The 18,659-nt window shown below is 44.9% G+C and overlaps 1 protein-coding gene across 3 annotated transcripts in view; it reads left to right on the top strand.

Moving 5' to 3' along the window:
- The window catches only part of RUFY1 (RUN and FYVE domain containing 1), a 67,142-nt gene that overhangs the window by 44,481 nt on the left and 4,002 nt on the right, over window positions 1-18,659 (top strand). For all 3 annotated transcript variants that reach the window (XM_037500092.2, XM_037500091.2, XM_037500090.2), the window contains exons 9-17: window positions 1,229-1,330; window positions 2,352-2,468; window positions 3,112-3,279; window positions 8,568-8,665; window positions 11,136-11,255; window positions 11,916-12,045; window positions 14,185-14,279; window positions 16,806-16,854; window positions 17,995-18,072. In XM_037500092.2, coding sequence (XP_037355989.1) covers window positions 1,229-1,330; window positions 2,352-2,468; window positions 3,112-3,279; window positions 8,568-8,665; window positions 11,136-11,255; window positions 11,916-12,045; window positions 14,185-14,279; window positions 16,806-16,854; window positions 17,995-18,072 — 957 coding nt within the window. The remainder of the gene's footprint in view (window positions 1-1,228; window positions 1,331-2,351; window positions 2,469-3,111; window positions 3,280-8,567; window positions 8,666-11,135; window positions 11,256-11,915; window positions 12,046-14,184; window positions 14,280-16,805; window positions 16,855-17,994; window positions 18,073-18,659) is intronic.

The following is an 18,659-nucleotide window of genomic DNA, read 5'->3' on the forward strand; positions in this document are numbered from 1 at the left end:
TGTGATTCCTCTCCCCAGATTCTTTCATTCTCCCTCCAATGATATCATTGTGTAGAAAATCAGGAAAAAATTATCAGGAGGGCCTCCCCAGTGGCGCAGTGATTGAGCGCTGAGCTGCAAAGCTGCCTGCAGCCTCTGTGGCACCAGTTCAATCCCCGGACACTGGTGAGGGTTCAACATGGCACGCAGACCTCTCCTGCCACGCCCACTGCTCCCCTCAGCAGTGTGTTTCATTAATCTGCCTGTTCTGTTCCCTGCTCTGGCTCTGGTGAATTCTCTCACCCTCCCATACTTCTGACTGTACCCAGTGCTTATATAAATAAATCTTTAAAAAAAAAAAAAAAAAAACATTAAAAAAATTAAGGCAAGTGACAATATTTTATAATTTGGCATATATATAGTCCTCTTCATAAACATTTTAATGTAATTGATATTTTTAATTTTTTTTAAGATTTATTTATTTATGCATACAAGAGCTGGGGTATAGGCCAGAGTTGTGGGGGAGTGAGAGGATTCACCAGAGACAGAGTGGGGAGCAGAACAGATAGACTGAAATACACTGCTGAGGGGAGCAGTGGGCAAGACAGGAGAGGTCGTCTGTGCCATGTGGGTTAGTGCCTTAGCCTGGGATCAAACTCATGATGCAATGGCTGCCAGTAGCTTCATAGTGCTCAGACTTAACCTCTTGCACCACCAGGGAGGCCCCGATTTTTTTTTTTTTTTCTAATTAGAGTGAGAACATACTACATAACCTGTTTTTCCCCCCTACTGGTATCATAAGTATGCTTTCAAATCAAAAAAACTTTTGCAAATATTTTAATAACCACATTTCTGTTTGCTGCTTCCATTATAATTTATTAAACCATGTATTTGATATTGGGCATTTAGACTGATCCTAATTTTATGTGTATGTAGATCTTTGCCCACATTAAGTAGTATGCTTTCATTTTTATAAAAGGGGAGAAAAATTTGGGGAGGGTAGAGATAGCTAGGGGCAAGGATGGGAGAAGGATTTTCTAATATACATGTCTGTGTGTTTGGAATTTGAACCTTACATATGCATTACCTAATCAAAACAAGGAAATTAATCTATCAAAAATCAAGGAGATTAAACGATCAAATATGCAAAATACATTATAAATTGTGAAAATGCCAAATTGTCAGTTTTTAATTTGAACAGGGAGATTAATTTTGATGCTAAGAAATTGTAAAACTCTTTCTTAATCAGCTTTCTGCTGCAACAGACCGGATTTGTTCACTTCAAGAAGAACAGCAACAATTAAGAGAACAAAATGAATTAATACGTGAAAGAAGTGAAAAGAGCGTCGAGGTAAGAAATTAACCTCACGGTTGGTAATCTGTTTTTCTCTGACATGTTCATCACCAGTCTCAAGCTCATGGCCAAATAATAACCTCAGATGGTGCAGAAATGCCTTGTTTGATGCCAGAAAGTGCCTCTGCCATTGTGGCCTCACATGTGACTCAGATGCCCTAGACCACTTGGAACTTTCCAAGCACATTGCTCCCTGGCCTCTGGGCCTTTGCACAAGAAAGCTCCTATTCACTCTTCAATTCCATTCACATGCCAGGTTGTCTGTGCCACAGCTCTTTGTATCTCCCTCCCTACTGAATTTATTTACTGTTTTGGGGAAATGCTGACTTGTAGTTATCTCACCTGATGATTTGAAAGTAGAGATCATATCTGATTAATCACAAAATTTACCCACTGCTAAAAACATGCTCAACAAATACAGAGCGGTGGATTACATTGGGAACTTTACCAGTAAGGACCATAGTTGTGTTTTAAAGAAAATTAAATATAAGTTGTTTTAGGAACCTAACTTTTCAAAAAATCTTTTTTGACTTGCGGTCATCCTTCAAATTGAAAGACATTTCAAAATAACTTCAAATGTTTACCTTTCTCTATAATGCTTTTAAAAAACAGAACATACTGCATTTAAAAAGAATTGTTTTAAAATATTTTGTGGTGGGCCTCCCGGGTGGCGCAGCGGTTGAGCGCTGGGTTGCGAAGCTGCCCGCGGCCTCTGCGGCACCGGTTCGATCCCTGGCTACTCCCCGGCCACCTGAGGAGGGTCCCACATGGCGCGCAGACCTCTCCTGCTGCCCGCTGCTCCCCTCAGCAGTGTACTTCGGTCCTTCTGCCTGCTCTGCTCCCCGCTCTGGCTCTGGTGAATTCTCTCACCCTCCTGCGCTTCTGACTGTACCCAGTGCATGTATAAACAAAAAACAAACAAACAAATAAATAAAAAAAAAAAACATGCCTCTAAAAAAAAAATTTAAAAAAAAAAAAAAATATTTTGTGGTAAGCTTGATGTTCTTGTCTGATACAGATAACAAAACAGGATACAAAAGTTGAGCTGGAGACTTACAAGCAAACCCGTCAGGGCCTAGATGAAATGTATAGTGATGTGTGGAAGCAGCTAAAAGAGGAGAAGAAAATTCATTTGGTGAGTATGTGAGCCTGAGTGTCTTTAGAAAGAATTCCCCAGGTGCCCTCTAAGTTATTTCTATGAAAAGCATTTTCACATACTTAAACCTGTTGACACACAAAGTCAGAAACTGACCTTATTAAGTAAATAAATAAAGGCTATATTTACCACTCAATTCTGCATTTTTCCCAATTTCATAAATATTTTTCAGGGATCTCTGTGAGACAAACTTGTGCTTTTTCTAACAATACAGCTGGTAACTCTTGGTCAGAACTATTTCAAAATGGTTGACTCCTTGTTGCCATAAATTAACAAACCGATTCAGAAATTGTGACATGGCAATATCAGATCACTTCTAGCACTCACATACAAGACAGATATCCTATTGAGCCATGTGTATGGATCTTAGAAACAAACCCCAGATTATGAAGAACATGATTGTTAGACTGTAATTTCATGTTTACCACCTACCAGCTTTCTGTTGACTTGATATAGAGCCAGTTTTCATTGTAAAATGAAAAAAAAAGAAAAAATCTAATTATGCTCCAAACAGACTTTTCTAAACCTCCCTAACCTAATCTGACCCCGTTTATATTTTAGGCATTTCCTGTTAAATACATTTCTGTGATCTACTTTAACAACAGTCAACTTTTTTTCCTAGGAACTAGAAAAAGAACTGGAGCTACAAATCGGGTTGAAAACTGAAATGGAAATTGCAATGAAGTTACTGGAAAAGGACACCCATGAGAAGCAGGACACACTAGTTGCCCTCCGCCAGCAGCTGGAAGAAGTCAAAGCGATTAATTTACAGATGTTTCACAAAGTTCAGGTGGGCACTGGTTTCGTGTTCATATTCCCAGTCTGGTTCCCTGCTGCTTGTCTCTAAGGGGTGAGCTCAAGATGTGCTGCCTTTCAGTTGTACTTCAGCCTCCAGTAGAGGGAGAGAATAGGCACAGCTGTGCCGTCCTGATACATGTCAGCCGTGGTCCTCAGCCCTGTTACGTGACTGCATTTAAGTCTCCCAGCAATCCCTGAGAAAAGTTTCTAAAATGGAGGGAAATGTAAGTGACAAGGCAGAACAGAGTGACTAAATCTTATGCCTCTGCTGGCACAGCTGGTAACTAGAGCTGAGAAGCAGACTGTGTCTTTTGAATCCAAACTTGAATTTTCCTGTTGTACCTTCACCAGTTTTCCTGCTGTTACCATCAATTTTAGTGACTAATCCTTGTACCAAGAAATAAAGCAAGGGTAGAAGTTAGTGCTGCCTTTTCAAGCGTTGCCTTAATAAATTTCATCTTCCTGAATCTGCAGGCTACTTGCTCACTGCTTACCTCTCCTGTCATGTCAGAGTGGTCAAGGGGAAGTAGCCCAGAAAGAATCAGTTGTGCCAGATTTGAAAGATAGCATCTAAAAATTATAAAGATTCCTTGTCTTTCAGACCTCAATTTCTGTTCACAAAACTTCTTTTTTTGAAGCTCTGTTAGCTGTTTTGTTGCCACAGCAATCCACTTCATTCTCCACAGAAGTGGCTTTACATTTAATACCACCATCTAATTCTGTCCCACTCAAATTTCGCCATTTTTCGCAGCATTGTCTTTAGGGGGGTGTGTGTGTGTGTGTGTGTGTGTTCATTCATATGTACTCAGATTTTTGTTAAAATAACATTGTATTATAACATATCAATTTCAGGTGTTCATTGTTGAGGATCAACATGTGTGTATACCACATTAAATTCACTGCTGAAAGTCCAAATCTGTCCTTCACCACACCATTAATTAGCAATGTCTTTTTTTTTTTTTTTTAAAGATTTATTTTTATACAAGAACTAAGGTACAGGTCAGAGGCACGGGAGAGTGAGAAGATTCAGAGACAGAGTGGGGAGCAGAACAGGCAGACGGACTGAAATACACTGTAATTAGCAATGTCTTTTTAAGCAGATTTCATTTACTAATCATAAATTGCTTTTAATTGTCATCATTTTTAGTCCTCTCTAATCTTGAGTAGTTTTTCAATCTTTCTTAGACTTTGGACTTTGACACTTATGAAAATTGTAAGTCCATTATTTTATACAACGTTCATCAATTTGTTTCCCTAATGGTACATAGCACCCACATTCAGATGATTCATCTTTGGCAGAAGCCCTCAGAAAGGATCCTGTGTTCTGATGCACTCTATCCAGGGAAAAGTTATAGTTTAGCCCATTACTGGGGCTCTCGATTAAGGAGCTGTGTGCCAAGCATCTGCACTCAAAGTTACCCATTTTCCTTTGTAGTTAGTAGGTGTATTGTGGGAACTTACTGAAATTCTGTAAAAATCTCTTCCCCGTCGAACTTTCAACTCATTTATTATTTACATCAAATGGATTTGTGAAGCAAAAATTGATTCAATGGGTTATAATCTGTTAATAATCAGTATTTATTTTGATGTTTAAATTGCCCCAGAGGGCCTCCCTGGTGGCTCAGGCAGCTGAGCGCAGTGCTGTGAAGCTGTCCACAGCCTCTGCAGCACCAGTTCAATCCTGGCCGGCCTGCTGGCGAGGGTCCCACATGGCATGGTAGACCTCTCCTGTCTCACCCGCTGCTCCCCTCAGCAGTGTATTTCAGTCAGTCTGCCTGTTCTGTTCCCCGCTCTGTCTCTGGTGAATCCTCTCACCCTCCCGTGCATCTGGCCTGTACCCCGGTTCTTGTGTAAATAAATAAATAAAAATCTTTAAAAATCAAAAAAATAGGGCCTCCCCGGTGGTGCAGCAGTTGAGCGCTGGGTTGCGAAGCTGCCCGCAGACTCTGCAGCGCCGGTTTAATCCCTGGCTGCTCCCAGGCCACCGGAGGAGGGTCCCACATGGCGCGCAGACCTCTCCTGCTGCCCGCTGCTCCCCTCAGCAGTGTACTTTGGTCCTTCTGCCTGCTCTGCTCCCTGCTCTGGCTCTGGTGAATTCTCTCACCCTCCCGCGCTTCTGACTGTACCCAGTGCTTGTATAAATAAATAAATAAATAAATAAATAAATAATAAATTGCCCCAGAGTTAATCAACGGAAACCCTTGCTGTTGGCTTCTATTTCTTTTGAGATGTTGCCATCCATTTTTTGAGTACTTCCTTGTTTCCTAGGTGAACTCATTTGCATTTTCCTTACTTAATGTTTTAATTACCATGTCTCAGTGTTTGGCCAGCTGTCTGAGTTTGCTGGGGCTGCTCTAACAAAGTGCTACAGCCTGAGTGGCTTAACAGAATGTCCTGTCTCACAGTTCTGGAGACCGGAAGTCTGAGCATAAGGCGTGTCAGGACAGTTTGTTTCTCCTGAGGCTTTGAGCAAGAATCTGTTTCCACCTTCTCTCCTGGCTTCTGGGTCCTTCATCTGCAGCACTTTTCAGCCCCATCTTTGCCCTTGTCTTCATATGGTCTTCCCCCTGTGTACATGTCTGTCCAAACTTCCCTTTTTTAGAAGGACACCCATCATATTGAGTTAAGCCTGCACCGACTCCAGTATGGCCTCATCTTAACTAATGTCTGCAGTGACCCTTTTTCCAAATAAGGTCACATTGTGTGAGACACTTGGATTTGGGAAGGATACAACTGAACCCCCAACACAGTGGGATAAGCCCGCCCTCTTTGCCCTTTTTTTCTCTTTTAACATTGACTTATCCATTGTAAACCTTTATTAATAAAAATTTTAGAATACATGTGTAAAAATCCAGTTGAATTTCATAAATAGAAATTACATTAGGGCCTCCCCGGTGGCACAGCAGTTGAGCGCTGGGTTGCAAAGCTGCCCGCAGCCTCCATAGCGCAGGTTTGATCCCCGGCCGCCGGCAAGGGTCCCACATGGCGCACAGACCTCTCCTGCCCTGCCGCGCCCGCTGCTCCCCTCAGCAGTGTACTTCAGTCCTTCTGCCTGTTCTGCTCCCTGCTCTGGCTCTGGTGAATCCTCTCACACTCCTGTGCTTCTGACTATACCCAGTGCTGAAAGAAATAAAGAAAGAAAGGAAAGAAAGGAAGAAAGAAAGAGGAGGGGGGAAGGGGGAGGGAAGGAAGGGAGGGAGGTAGGAAAGGGAGGGAGGGAAGGAAGGGAAAGAATTACATTAAATTTATAAATTAAATTGTGAAAAATGTGACTTGTATCTTTCCAACCAGTAGCAGGGGGTACTCTTCATTTATTCAGATATTCTTTATCTTCTGTTATTCTCTTTACTTCATAGGGTCTTTGCATTTTCTGCAGATGAATTTATAGTTCTAATTGTTAATGTGAGCGGTGCCTTATTTTGGTTACATCCTCTAGTTAGATCTTGCTGGTGTAGAAAAAGTGTTAGTGTACCTTCAAGTTGATCTTGTGTTTGATAGCCTTGCTCACCAACTAGTTCTAATAGTTTATCAGTTGATCCTCTTGGTTTTAGATGTAATTGATCATGTTATAGTCAAAGACAGTTTAATCTCTTCACTTTTTTTTTTTTAAATTTATACAAGCATTGGGTACAGTCAGAGGCACAGGAGGGTAAGAGAATTCACCAGAGCCAGAGGGGAGAACAGAGAAGGCAGACTGATGAAGTACACTGCTGGCATGCAGCGGGCATGGCAGGAGAGGTCTGTGCGCCATTTGGGACCCTCGCCTTGCGGCCAGGGATCGAACTGACACTGTAGAGGCTGCTGGCAGCTTCGCAATCCAGCGTTCAACCACTGCACCACTGGGGAGGCCCTAATCTCTTCACTCTTAAATTTTCATATTTATTTCTTGTTTTTTTTTCATATAACATTCACCAGGGCCTCTAAGATTACATTAGTAGTAGAAATAGTTAGCAAACTTGTGGCCCTGGCCTTAACAGAAATATACATAAGTTTCTCCATTACGTATAATAGTCGCTAGATGTTTGTTATGTAATATTTACTAAGTCAAAAAAGTTCCCTTCTGTTTCTTGTTTGCTCAGATGTTTTATCATAAATAAGTATTGAACATCAGTAAATTTTTTTTCATTTTATCGATAGTGACAACCATGTTCATTTTCTCCCTTACTTATGTTGTGATATAGTTTGATAGATTTACAGCCCTAGAATCCTACTTGACTGATTTATTTAAAAATACTGTAGGGGCTTTCCTGGTGGCACGAGGGGTTACACATTAGCACTATGAAGCAATCTGCAGCTACTGCAGCACGTGTTCAATCCCCTGCCAGGTAGCTGACCCACATGGCGCAGCAGACTTCTGCCTGCTACTCCCGCCTGCTACTCCCCTCAACAGTGTATTTCATCAGTCCACCTGTTCTGCTCCCCACTTTGTCTCTGGTGAATCTTCTCCCCGTACCCCCGTACCTCTGGCCTGCACCCCAGCTCTTGTATGGATAAATATATCTTTAAAAAATAAAAAAATAAAATTAGCATGCATCCTATACTCACTTTAGTACACAGAAATATCACAGTGCTTTTATTCTCTTTAGTTCTAAGTATTTCATAATTTCTCTTTGGATTGTTCTTTTGGGTGAGTAGTTTTTTCATAACATGCCACTTTTTTTAGCTGTTCTTTTGTTAATGTCTAATTTTACTATTAAGATCAGTAAATACAGTCCCTATATCATCTCTTAGGAATTTACTAGGTCTTACTCTATCTTCGACCTTTGGTATTCTTTTATTTTGAAAGTGTCTCTTACAGACATACAGGCTATGATTAAAAGCCTAGACTCAGATAATCACACTCATGTGTATGAACCAGCTCTACCCTGAGATTATACTCTTAGCTTCACCCAGGTGCTTCCTCATTTTGAACATCTCTCTCTCTCTCTCTCTTGCTCAGAAAAGTGGGTGCTAACAGCACCTGCCATAGAGCTATAAATATGCATGCCAAATGAGAATAGCTCTGTAGTGCTGAGACAGATCTAACCCTGAATTTCCTTTACAAAAAGAAGCATGGGCTGTTCTAGGGGATAAAAGAAGAAGACTTCATTACCTCCCTCTTTGCCTTTCTTTTTTGTTGCTAAAGCTAGGAACTGTGGCCTGGTTTTCTTCCAGGGCTCTAGGGAAGAGCAGCAATTAAGGAATATCCCTGAACATTTTGTAAAAGTACAAGGTGAAGAGTTAAACCCCACTTAAGTGAAAGGAGAGGCTGAGTGTGAACGCTTTTCCTTGCCTTTATAGACTGCAGAGAGCAACTTACAGCAGAAGAATGACACTATCACGTCTTTTGAAGAAAAAACCAGTCAAGCTATGTCCAGTATGAAACAAATGGAGGAAAGGTAATCACGTCCCACAGCAGATAGTCCATAGATGGTGTTGGACTTGGGAACTTAAACTCAGTCACTCTGTAAAGTACAGAAGGGTTTGGATGGCTGTCTGCCGGCCCATAGCCTTCCCCAGAAAGCCAGATTTGCCAGTTTTGCTTATGCTTATATTCACTTAATCAGCTTTTTGACTACTGCATTAGATTGTCCTCTCAGAGGATGAGGATTACACAGTGAGCTCCTGTCACTGTCACATTTCAATACCAGGTCAGTCGTGGGGTGGAATAGTCTAAAAATAGACCTACACAAATATGGGCAACTGATTCTTTACAAAGGTGCAAAGGCAATTTAATGGAGAAAGCATAGTCTTTTGAATAAGTGATGTTGGAACAATTAGTCATCCGTAAGCCAAAAAATGAATCTCAATCTGTACCTCACATCTTATGCAAAAAGAACTCAGAATGGATATTAAGTCTAAATATAAAAGTATAAAACTTTTAGAAGAAAACTAAAAGATCTTTATGACCTTGAATTAGGCAGCGATCTTAGGTGACATAAAAACACAATCTATAAAAGAAAAACTTGGTAATTTGGACTTCATCAAAATTTAAAACTTTTGTTTTGTGAAATACATGGCTAAAAGTGCAAAAAGACATTATAGAGGGCTTCCCTGATGGCGCAGTGGGTTGAGCACAGCACTGTGAAGCTGTCCGCAGTCTCTGTAGTGAGGGTTTGATCCCGGCCGGCCAGTGAGAATCCCACATGGTGAAGCAGACCTCCTGCTCTCGCCCGCTGCTCCCCTCAGCAGTATATTTTGGTCCTTCTGCCTGCTCTGCACCCCGTTCTATCTCTGGTGAATCCTCTTACCCTCCCGCGCCTCTGGCCTATACCCCAGCTCTTGTATAAAAATAAATATATCTTTAAAAAAAAGAAAAAAGACATTATAGAGTGGGAGAAAACTTGCAAGTCACATATCTGACAAAGGACTTACATCCAGAATATATAAAGAACTTCTAAAATGTAACAATCCACTTTATTTATACTTTTAAAGATTTTATTTATTTTTGTGTGGAAGAACTGGGGTGTAGGTCAGAAATGCAGGCAGGGGGTAGAGGACTCACCAGAGACAGAGTAGGGAGCAGAATAGGCATTTACTTAGACACACTGCTATCTAAGTAAGATGAGACAGGGGAGGTCTGCTACACCATATGTAGTTCAGCTCCCTGGCCAGGGATTGAACTAAGACTATAGCAGTGATAATGCTGAGATTTAACTCCTGGCCACCAGGGATGCCCCTAAGAATGCACTTTTAAGAATGACAAAAGAGGGCCTCCTTGTTGGCACAAGGATTAAGTCTTAGACTCTGAAACTATCCGCAGCCTCTACAGCATGAGTTTGCTCCCCGGCTGGCCAGGGAGGTGACCCACATGGCACAGACCTCTCCTGTCTCACCCGCTGCTCCCCTCAGCAGTGTATTTCAGTCAGTCCCACCTGTTCTGCTCCCCCACTCTGTCTCTGGTGAATCCTCTCACTCCCCACCCCACACCTCCGGCCTGTACCCCAGTTCTTGTATGCATCCATAAATAAACCTTAAAAAATAAATAAATAAAATGAACAAAAGATTCTTCACCATAGAGGACACATGGATGACAGGTAAACATACAAAAAGATAGTCAGCCTCATCAGCCATTAGGGAAGTATGCATCAAAACATAATGAGAAACAGTACACCTATTAAAATAGCGTATACCACTGCACATTTTTCAATGTCATTACCAAGTACGGGAACAACTGGAGTTCTCATCATTACTGGTGGGAATGTAAAATGGCACAACCACTTTGGAAAGCAGTTTCTTAAAAAGCTAAACATACTCTTACCATCTGACCCAACAATCCCACTCCTAGCTATTTGTGCAAGAGAATGAAAACTAAAGTTCACACAGAAATGTTTATAGCAGCTCTGTTCCTAATTGCCAAAAACTAAGATAATCTTTCATTAGGTGAATGGATAAACAAACCAGTACATCTGCATGATGAACTACTACTCAGCCAGGAAAAGGAATGAATCACTGATACACACAAAAGCTTGGGTTGATGTCAAAAACATTACACCGAAAGAAGTCAGTTTCAAAAGGTTATATGAAGTATTATTACAGTTATAAAACATTCTCAAAAAGACAAAGCTGTGGTGTCGGAGCAGATAAGTGGTTGCCAGGGGTTAGAGGTGAGGAGAAGGTATGGCTACAGGGGGCAGCACTAGAGTTTCATGGGATGATAGAACTATTCTGTATCCTGATTGCCATGATGCCACCATCTCTACATGTGCTGAAGCTCAAGGAGCCTGGACATACAAGGGTCGATTGTGCTGTGTTTATCTTAAGTTAAATATGAAAGAAAAATCTAAGTCAGCAAAAATATCAACAAACCGTACCACAAGTAATGGGGACTGGCTGGTTCCTCACATAGGTTTGGTTCTCTTGGTCTAGGTTGCAGCACTCCGAGAGGGCAAGGCAGGGGGCAGAGGAGAGGAGCCGCCGGCTACAGCAGGAGCTGGGTGGGAAGATCGACGCGCTGCAGAGGCAGCTCTCCCAGCTGCACGAGAAGTGGTAGGAGCGGCAGGGCCTCAGCAGCAGGGGACTGGAAGGCCGTCTTCTGACCAGGGGCAGATACTGTCCCACTTCAGAGGTCACCCCTACAAGGCGGGACTCAGGAGGAGGGCACTGGGTGCCAAGTGAAAACCCCAATGAAGAGAAATGTCTCTACTCGTTTTCACAAAGGGGGAAACCCGTTACGAGGGGGTCAGTAATGTGCCCAGGGTTACTTAGCTGGTGAGCAGGTATCAGGATTCAGCTGAGATTTACTCCTGACCTTCAGTAGCTTTCTCCCCAACTGTCCCCAAATATCTTTCATATCAGCTAGCTCTGGTCGGGAAAAAGCATCAATGTTGGGTCTCAGCCTCCTACCCAGTAGACGTTTCTACCTGTGGGATCCTAATTGTTTTAGAGCCTTTTCCATTCTCCAGTTGCGTTAAATGTCCAGTGTGTGCCTGCACTGCTTCCTCCTCTGAGTTCTAGTTTCTTAGGGAGGTGCAGGCAGCCCTGGGGAGAGGAAGCCTTGTTTCCATGCTTTCTTGAAGGGCCTGACAGATGCGCATATGACAATTCAGATTCCCTTGAAGTCCTTATTTTCTGTTTGGTGATTTGGATTGTGGGTTTTCCATGAAAATCTCCCATGGAGACTAACTCAAGTTTATTTTGGGAATACAGCTCAAGTCTAGAGAAAGAGTTGAAATCAGAAAAAGAACAGAGACAAACTCTTCAGCGAGAATTACAACATGAAAAGGACACCTCCTCCCTGCTCCAGACAGAGCTGCAACAAGTAGAAGGTTTAAAAAAGGTAAAGAGGGCTGTCCCAGAAAGAGCATCTAGTGACCCCAGAGTCCCCTGTTAAATTAGCCTCCAAGAGAGACACACACACGACTCATGACTCATGACCCCAGTGAGGGAAGCGTGGCTTACTGGGGCTGGGGCTCTGTTCCCCTTCCCTCCGGCTTCTGCTGGACAAGGAAAAGGCAAAGACAGATCACGCACCAGTGAGGAAGCAGGTGGACTCAGTGATGTGCCCTAGAGAGAGAATAAAAGGAAAGTGCCCCCACATGGGGCAGGGTAGCTTCGGAAGAGAGAGAGAGAGTTACACAGAGATTTGGGCAAAGAACCTCTCAGACAGAGGCACCAGGAAGCATGAGGGTGTCTCACTGAGGGAGCAGAAGGGCCACTTGACTGAGGTATGGTGAGCAGAAGAAAGCAGCACGTGAGCTATAGCCTTAGGTAGGCAGAGTGCCAGCCACAGGCCCTCAAAGCTTTACAGGATTTGGATTTTATTCCAAGCATGTTAGGAAGCTGTTAAGGGACCTGATCGTTTCACTTTAAGACAACCACTAGCTACTCCATGGTGAATGGCAGGCTTCTAAGAGGGAACTGGAGTAACCAGGAAACATTTCGAGCAAATGCTGGTCCACAGCTTATCCCAGAGGTGTGGGGCCAGGTATCCTGGTTCCCAGAACCACAGTTCCTGGCTCATTCCTGGGAAGTTGACTGAACCAGATCCCCAAATCTCCCTGAGACTAGACCTTTGTCTGTTCCATCCCTTAGGTCTAAACCCGAATCTAGTCTACACCTGGGGTGATCTTAGGCCCCACTTGTATCCTATGGTGAAGCTTCAAAAAGCGAGAGGATGCGGCTATGCCAGCATGGCATCTTCATCTGATTTTATAGCTAGACCTAGACTACCCAGGAAACAGCTAAGGCTACAGTTTTTTCCTACTCTAAAATCATCAAGCTGTCTCCTCCCCAGGAGGCAGGAGGGTACCAGCAGTTGTGGTTGGAGCTGACTGCAGCCCAGGGAGCTGGGGTTGCATCTGGCCTCCACAGCCCCTCCCTGTGGAACTGGTATAGCCTCTGCACCAGACTCCCGGGTCTGCCGCGCCATTGGCAGCCTTCCTGCTTATTCCTTTCCCAGAGGATCCTTTGGGCTGGGGCAGCTTCTAGGCCTTGCTTTCACTTTTTGAACATAGCAGTGGGGATTTACCATGCAATCTGAGGTAAGAAAAGACCTTTTGATTTCTGTTGGAAAGTTCCTAGAGCCCCTTTTAAGAGAGTCCACTAGAACTGGGGTGGGGAGCGCTGGGGATGGGAGAGGTTCCTCAAAAGCCAGCTCAGGCTCAGAGAGGGAAGGAAGGGAAACAGAAGGCAAGAGGACGTCTAGGAAGTTCTGCTGTGTCAAGGAACATGTCTCCTTTACTCCAAAATATATTGGTCTAAAATTTGAACTCCCCCCTACCCCAACATCCACCCAAAGTAACAAAATGACTTGTCTCAGTTCAGCAGTCAGCCTCCGAGCGCCTTGCATGCCTGTCCCCAGGCTGGAGCAGTCTCAGTCCCACTGCTGCCCACTGAACCCCAAGTGACTTTTCTGGGTCTTCATCTTGGCCCTCACCAGCCTTTGTTCTCAAGGTGCTGCAGTGAGAAACCATTGTCATCAGTGTGTCCTCAGCAGCTCCACTCTCCACATACATGGCTGCCAGGCTTGCTCTCGGCCATCAGGTCTTGCTGCTTAGGCAGTGACTGAGATCATTCCTTACCTCAGCCTTGCTCATTCATTCTCCGGAAATTTTGACAAGCCTTTTCAAAAAAACCAGTTTTTTCAAACTAGCCTTCACACTGGCAGATTTCATATCATTTGTGTAAGGGTCACCTGTATATTTTGAGGTAGTCGTCTGTTAAAAATGTTTGATTGTGCCTACGGAACATACCAGTTCACTGCCTGCTGCAGAACCGCTCCCGTGAGGCTCAACCTCCAGCTGTCTGAGAAAAGCTAATGGGAAATGAGCTGTGAAAAAACCCTTTTAATGACATTAACACAACAAAAATACTTTTTGCTCTTGAAAAACATTCTGACCCACTTGTTCTGATTACTAAGCCTTAAAAGAAAGAGAACTTTAAATCCTGTGTCAAGCAACTGGTTTGTTCATTTTAGGAGCTACGGGAGCTGCAGGATGAGAAGGCAGAGTTACAGAAGGTGTGTGATGAGCAGGAACAAGCCCTCCAGGAAATGGGACTGCACCTCAGCCAGTAAGAACCCCGCTCCATCAGAGCAAATGGGCCCCTCACCTTGGGGAGGGTCACACCAGCCTGCCCGCCACAGTACCCGAGCCCCAAACTTGCATTCTGGCGTTAAGGAGGAAGGGCCAATTAGAAACACAGCCAGTGGCCCAGGGGTGACCCCCAGGAAATCAGGTCTCGGGGACACAGCGCTGACTTGATGAAAGTCACGTGTCATGTAACAGTTTCAGTCAGACAGTCCGCATGTATGGCAGTGGTCCCAGTAAGCTGTACCCCACTCCCTAGGTTTCGGGTCGGCCCTGCCATTCAGGTGTGTGTGATTATACTCCAGGACATTCCCACATCACAACCTAACAGCACATTTCTCAGAACCATCCCCACTGTTAAGCAACATGACTGCAGTTTATTAAGAATATCCTTTTCTAGTGACCGGAGCCCTCGTGTTCATGCGCTATCTAGGTCCCAAGGGAGCCAGATGGGAGTTGAGCAGTTAGCTCTGTGGGCCTGAAGTCAGCCCAGCCAAATTTCAGCTGCCATAGCATGCCCTGGAGCAAGCACGGGAATCACCTGCTTGCTCTGGGACTAGAGATTCGCCTCTGAAGAGTCTTGTCTGTCTCGCTGGTTGTGCTAAAGCAGCACAGAGCTTGGTACTTCTGTCTCCCCCAACTTGACAGCTCTCCTACCTGCTACTCCAGTCCTGCCAGGTAGCTCTGGACAATCTAATGGTTACACTGGTTACATTGTAAAACTTGGCCATTTTTAAGCAAAAAATGGCATCAGGCATCAGTCTGTCTTCCACCTCTACCGGCCTGCTTCATAACTCACAGTAAGGTTGACTGACATCAGTACCGATGGCATCTGTCAGAGGAATACAAGTTCCCCTTTCTCTGTCATTTCTACAGGGGACTGCTCCCACCAGTCTAGTGCCCGTGCAGGGTGACATGGCTCAGGGCCAGCACTACCATGCCCAGAAAAGGCCCAGCAATGAAGGTTAATGAGAATAGGCTAGGAACACATTGAAGTAGGCAGGTACACACAACTATCAGAATTTTCTGAGTCTAAAAAGCTGGAAGGTCTAGAGTGGTGCTGTGGGCCAGGCCACAGAAGCATTTTTAAAAAATAAGGAGAATGTCATGACTCTAATGAAAATGTGGGCTTTTGAAATAGTGTGAGGTGAAGATGATGTCCATTCCATCCTCTCCTGCTCAGAGCTACTGACCCCGCTGTGAGGGGTGCTTCTTGAGAGCAGACTAGGTCAATGTCTGCCACATTCAGGGCACAGCCCAGCTGAGGGGCCCCATAAGGCTAAAAAACACCAGGCGTGGAGGCCAGCAAGTCTCTGACCTCTTGGGTTTGTGGTGGTATTGAGAGGCGGCTTCCTGATGTGGGTGCCCTTCTCAGGTGGCCAGCTAGCACCACTTCTCCACTCACTCTTTCACATTGGATGAACAACAATGGGCTAGTCTTGAAAAAGCGCCTCTGCAAGTGGTGGTCCCAGTGCCACCAGACTTAGGTTTCAGAATGTCACTCACGGGCAAGTTGCCAGAGTGTTGCCATGTCCCGGACTTTGTGACCCCAGAGAGCGGTGTAAAGAGTTCCCTTTGTGCATTTTCCCTTCTTTCCTGTCTCCTCTTACAAGCCCGTACCAGATGACAGAAGAAAAAGGCTCTTCTCAGGGCCTTCCACCAGCTACACACCTGCCGTTTCTTTATCTTGAGAACATCTGGAGTTTTCCAGAGCTGTATTTCCAGGGAAGTACATGTTCAGACTGCCATCTGATCTAGTTTCCCTGGGTCTGTCCATCCTGGGCAGCCTCCAGTCCTGTCCACCTGCTGGCCTATTTTGCAGCTGGCCCAGGTAGGGGAAGAGCCCTACAGTCATCACTGAAGGCAACAGGATTTTTCCTAAAGGCCCTGATGCTCAGTTTCTTAATCCTCTCTTAGAAATATAGCCCATGTCTCAAAGCCCTGCCACTCTGACACTGATTAGGCTCATCTAGTGAGTTTAGTCTAATCTCAGCTTTTAAGGACTCAGACAAGTCCCCCCTGAATTATAAGTAAAATGGTATTTCGTCCTATTTAATTCTGCACATTTAGACCATGTTCCACCTCTTATGTGGATAATCGAGGAACTGTTCTGAGTACAACTTTCTAGCCTGAACAGGCAGCAGGAAAGGGGCTGGGGGAAAACCTGCAAAATCTGATAAAGGGGCAGCCTCCCCAACCCCCGAGCCCTTGTCATACTCAGGAATGGTTGCACAGAGAAGCAAGAAATCTGGTCTTCTGTGCGATAACGCTCAATTTCTAAGTGATTGCAACCATTTGTCTTCTTCAATCTTGGGACAGGCTCAGCCCCATCCCACAGTAGATATGGGAGCCAATGTGTTGAGGTATCTCTGGGATTCTAGAAAGGTGGGAAGTATAACAGTTGGTGTACTCCTGTCACACGTGACCCATCACCCTTGCAAAGCTAAGCAATTGCTGTAGGTTTGCTTTGAGTTTTAGTCTCTCTTACTGCTATGAATTTTTTTTTAAGGTCAAAACTGAAGATGGAAGACATAAAAGAAGTAAACAAAGCACTGAAGGTACTGAAACATCATTATTAGCATAAGAATCACTGCTTATGGCTGCTCAGTCAGTTCACACTAATGTCAAGCATCCCTTTCCAATTCTGAGGACCACTTAAACTCTAAGGTGGGCCAAGATCCTGGACCATTTAGGGGGAGAATGACTCACTTAAAGAGCACATGTTGAGCAGTGTGCGCATACCAAGCTGGCCTAGCCGGTGGGAGATGTCCGGAGCCGCAGCTCCTGGTGACAGCAGTACACGGGCAGCCCTCCTCCACATGGGGCCCTCCAGCCTAGCCTGGAGCAGAAACCCTGATGTCTCTTAAGCATCTGACAAGTAAATTGCCTGGTAACAGGTAACAGATGGTCACAGCAAGTAACAGCAGCCTGAACTTGGACTTCCTGTCCACTTACTCCCCCCTGACAGACTGAGCCCCTTGCACAATTGCTGTGGTCTGCTTGTCATAGCCCTTGCACTGCACAGTGTTGGCGCAAAATGACAGCAGTACCAGAGGGAGGATAACCACCTAAGTGGGACTCTAGAGCCAATGGGAGCTATGTGACAGGAAGCTGTAAGCATGGGAAGTGTCAAGATCTATCTTAAGTGTGTGAAGGAGCCAGAAAGGATCAGGTTTGCGATCCCTTTGAAGGGTTCAGTTTGAGACTGGGTAACACCCCCCCCACCACCACCACCAATATGTTCCTTCAAGAGACCTCCAAAAAGGCATCTTTGAAAGCCTTGCTTGCCTCCAGCTTAGGTCTGGCATGTGTGAAGTAACCCCCGTTGCCACTGTTCTGGTCTGGCTGTCAGTGGGCCCTTTTCCCTCCTGCCAGTTCACCTGGCCTCATTGGCTAGCCTCTTACCCCAGGGTTTGATGTGCAACACCCAGATCCTGACTAGTTACCTCCAAGGGCCTCCACTGAAAGGAGGTGGGTAGGTGTCTAGGGTAGCAAAAATCTTAACTTGAGGAAACCACCTGCAGAGTTTGGAGGCAAGACCTGGAAGGCAGGCTGTCTGTAGCCTGAGCTCCAGCTGCCAGGGCAAGGGCTAGTCCTGCGAGGCCACCTTTAGTGAAAAGGGACAGTAGGTGCTAGGCCAGGACACCAGCTCTGGAAGAGCTCTAAAATGGGCTCCTGTGGTATTCTTTACTCCTCAGGGACATACTTGGCTGAAAGATGATGAAGCAACGCACTGTAAACAGTGTGAAAAGGAATTCTCCATCTCCCGGAGAAAGGTATGTTGGGGTGACCTGCTGGGGCTTCCCTTCCTTTGGCTCTGGGAAAAGCCACATGCACCAGCCCCACCACATTGCGATCCCTTTCACTGGGTTGATGGTCTATGCAGCTTCCCAGATTACCTCTTGCAGGGGCCCTAGCCAGGAACTGCCCAGGCACAGGCCTTGTCTCCACAGTACGTTAAATGGCACATTTCTTTGGGAGTTGAGTGGCGGTGTGCATAACTGCTCTAGGTAATTATGCCGCTGAAAACTCCTTGTAAGCAGCAGGACCCTGGATCTGGCTAATTAAGGCAAAAAAATAATCTATGGGGAAGCTAAGGGGCAGGTAGCAGCTCTCAAAACAAGCATCAAAAAGAACCCCAAAAGCTCACTGGTAATCTGAGCAGGGCACTTGCCCCAGTCAGTATGCCTCTGCCTATGTAGTCTGCCTTCAAGTTCTGGTCATGGGACCAGCCTTTGTTTCAGGGTGACAGGGCCTCGATTAATCCACTGGGCCGGAGAGGGGCCAGGTGTTCTCATCTTGCCATGTAATGTTTGCTCTCCTCTGCTCCTCTGTGGAAGAGGAAGTGAAACTCCCAAATTTT

Source organism: Talpa occidentalis, unplaced genomic scaffold (genome assembly GCF_014898055.3).
Source record: "Talpa occidentalis isolate TD23 unplaced genomic scaffold, MPIMG_talOcc4v2.1 talOcc4.9, whole genome shotgun sequence".
NCBI classification, from domain to species: domain Eukaryota; kingdom Metazoa; phylum Chordata; class Mammalia; order Eulipotyphla; family Talpidae; genus Talpa; species Talpa occidentalis.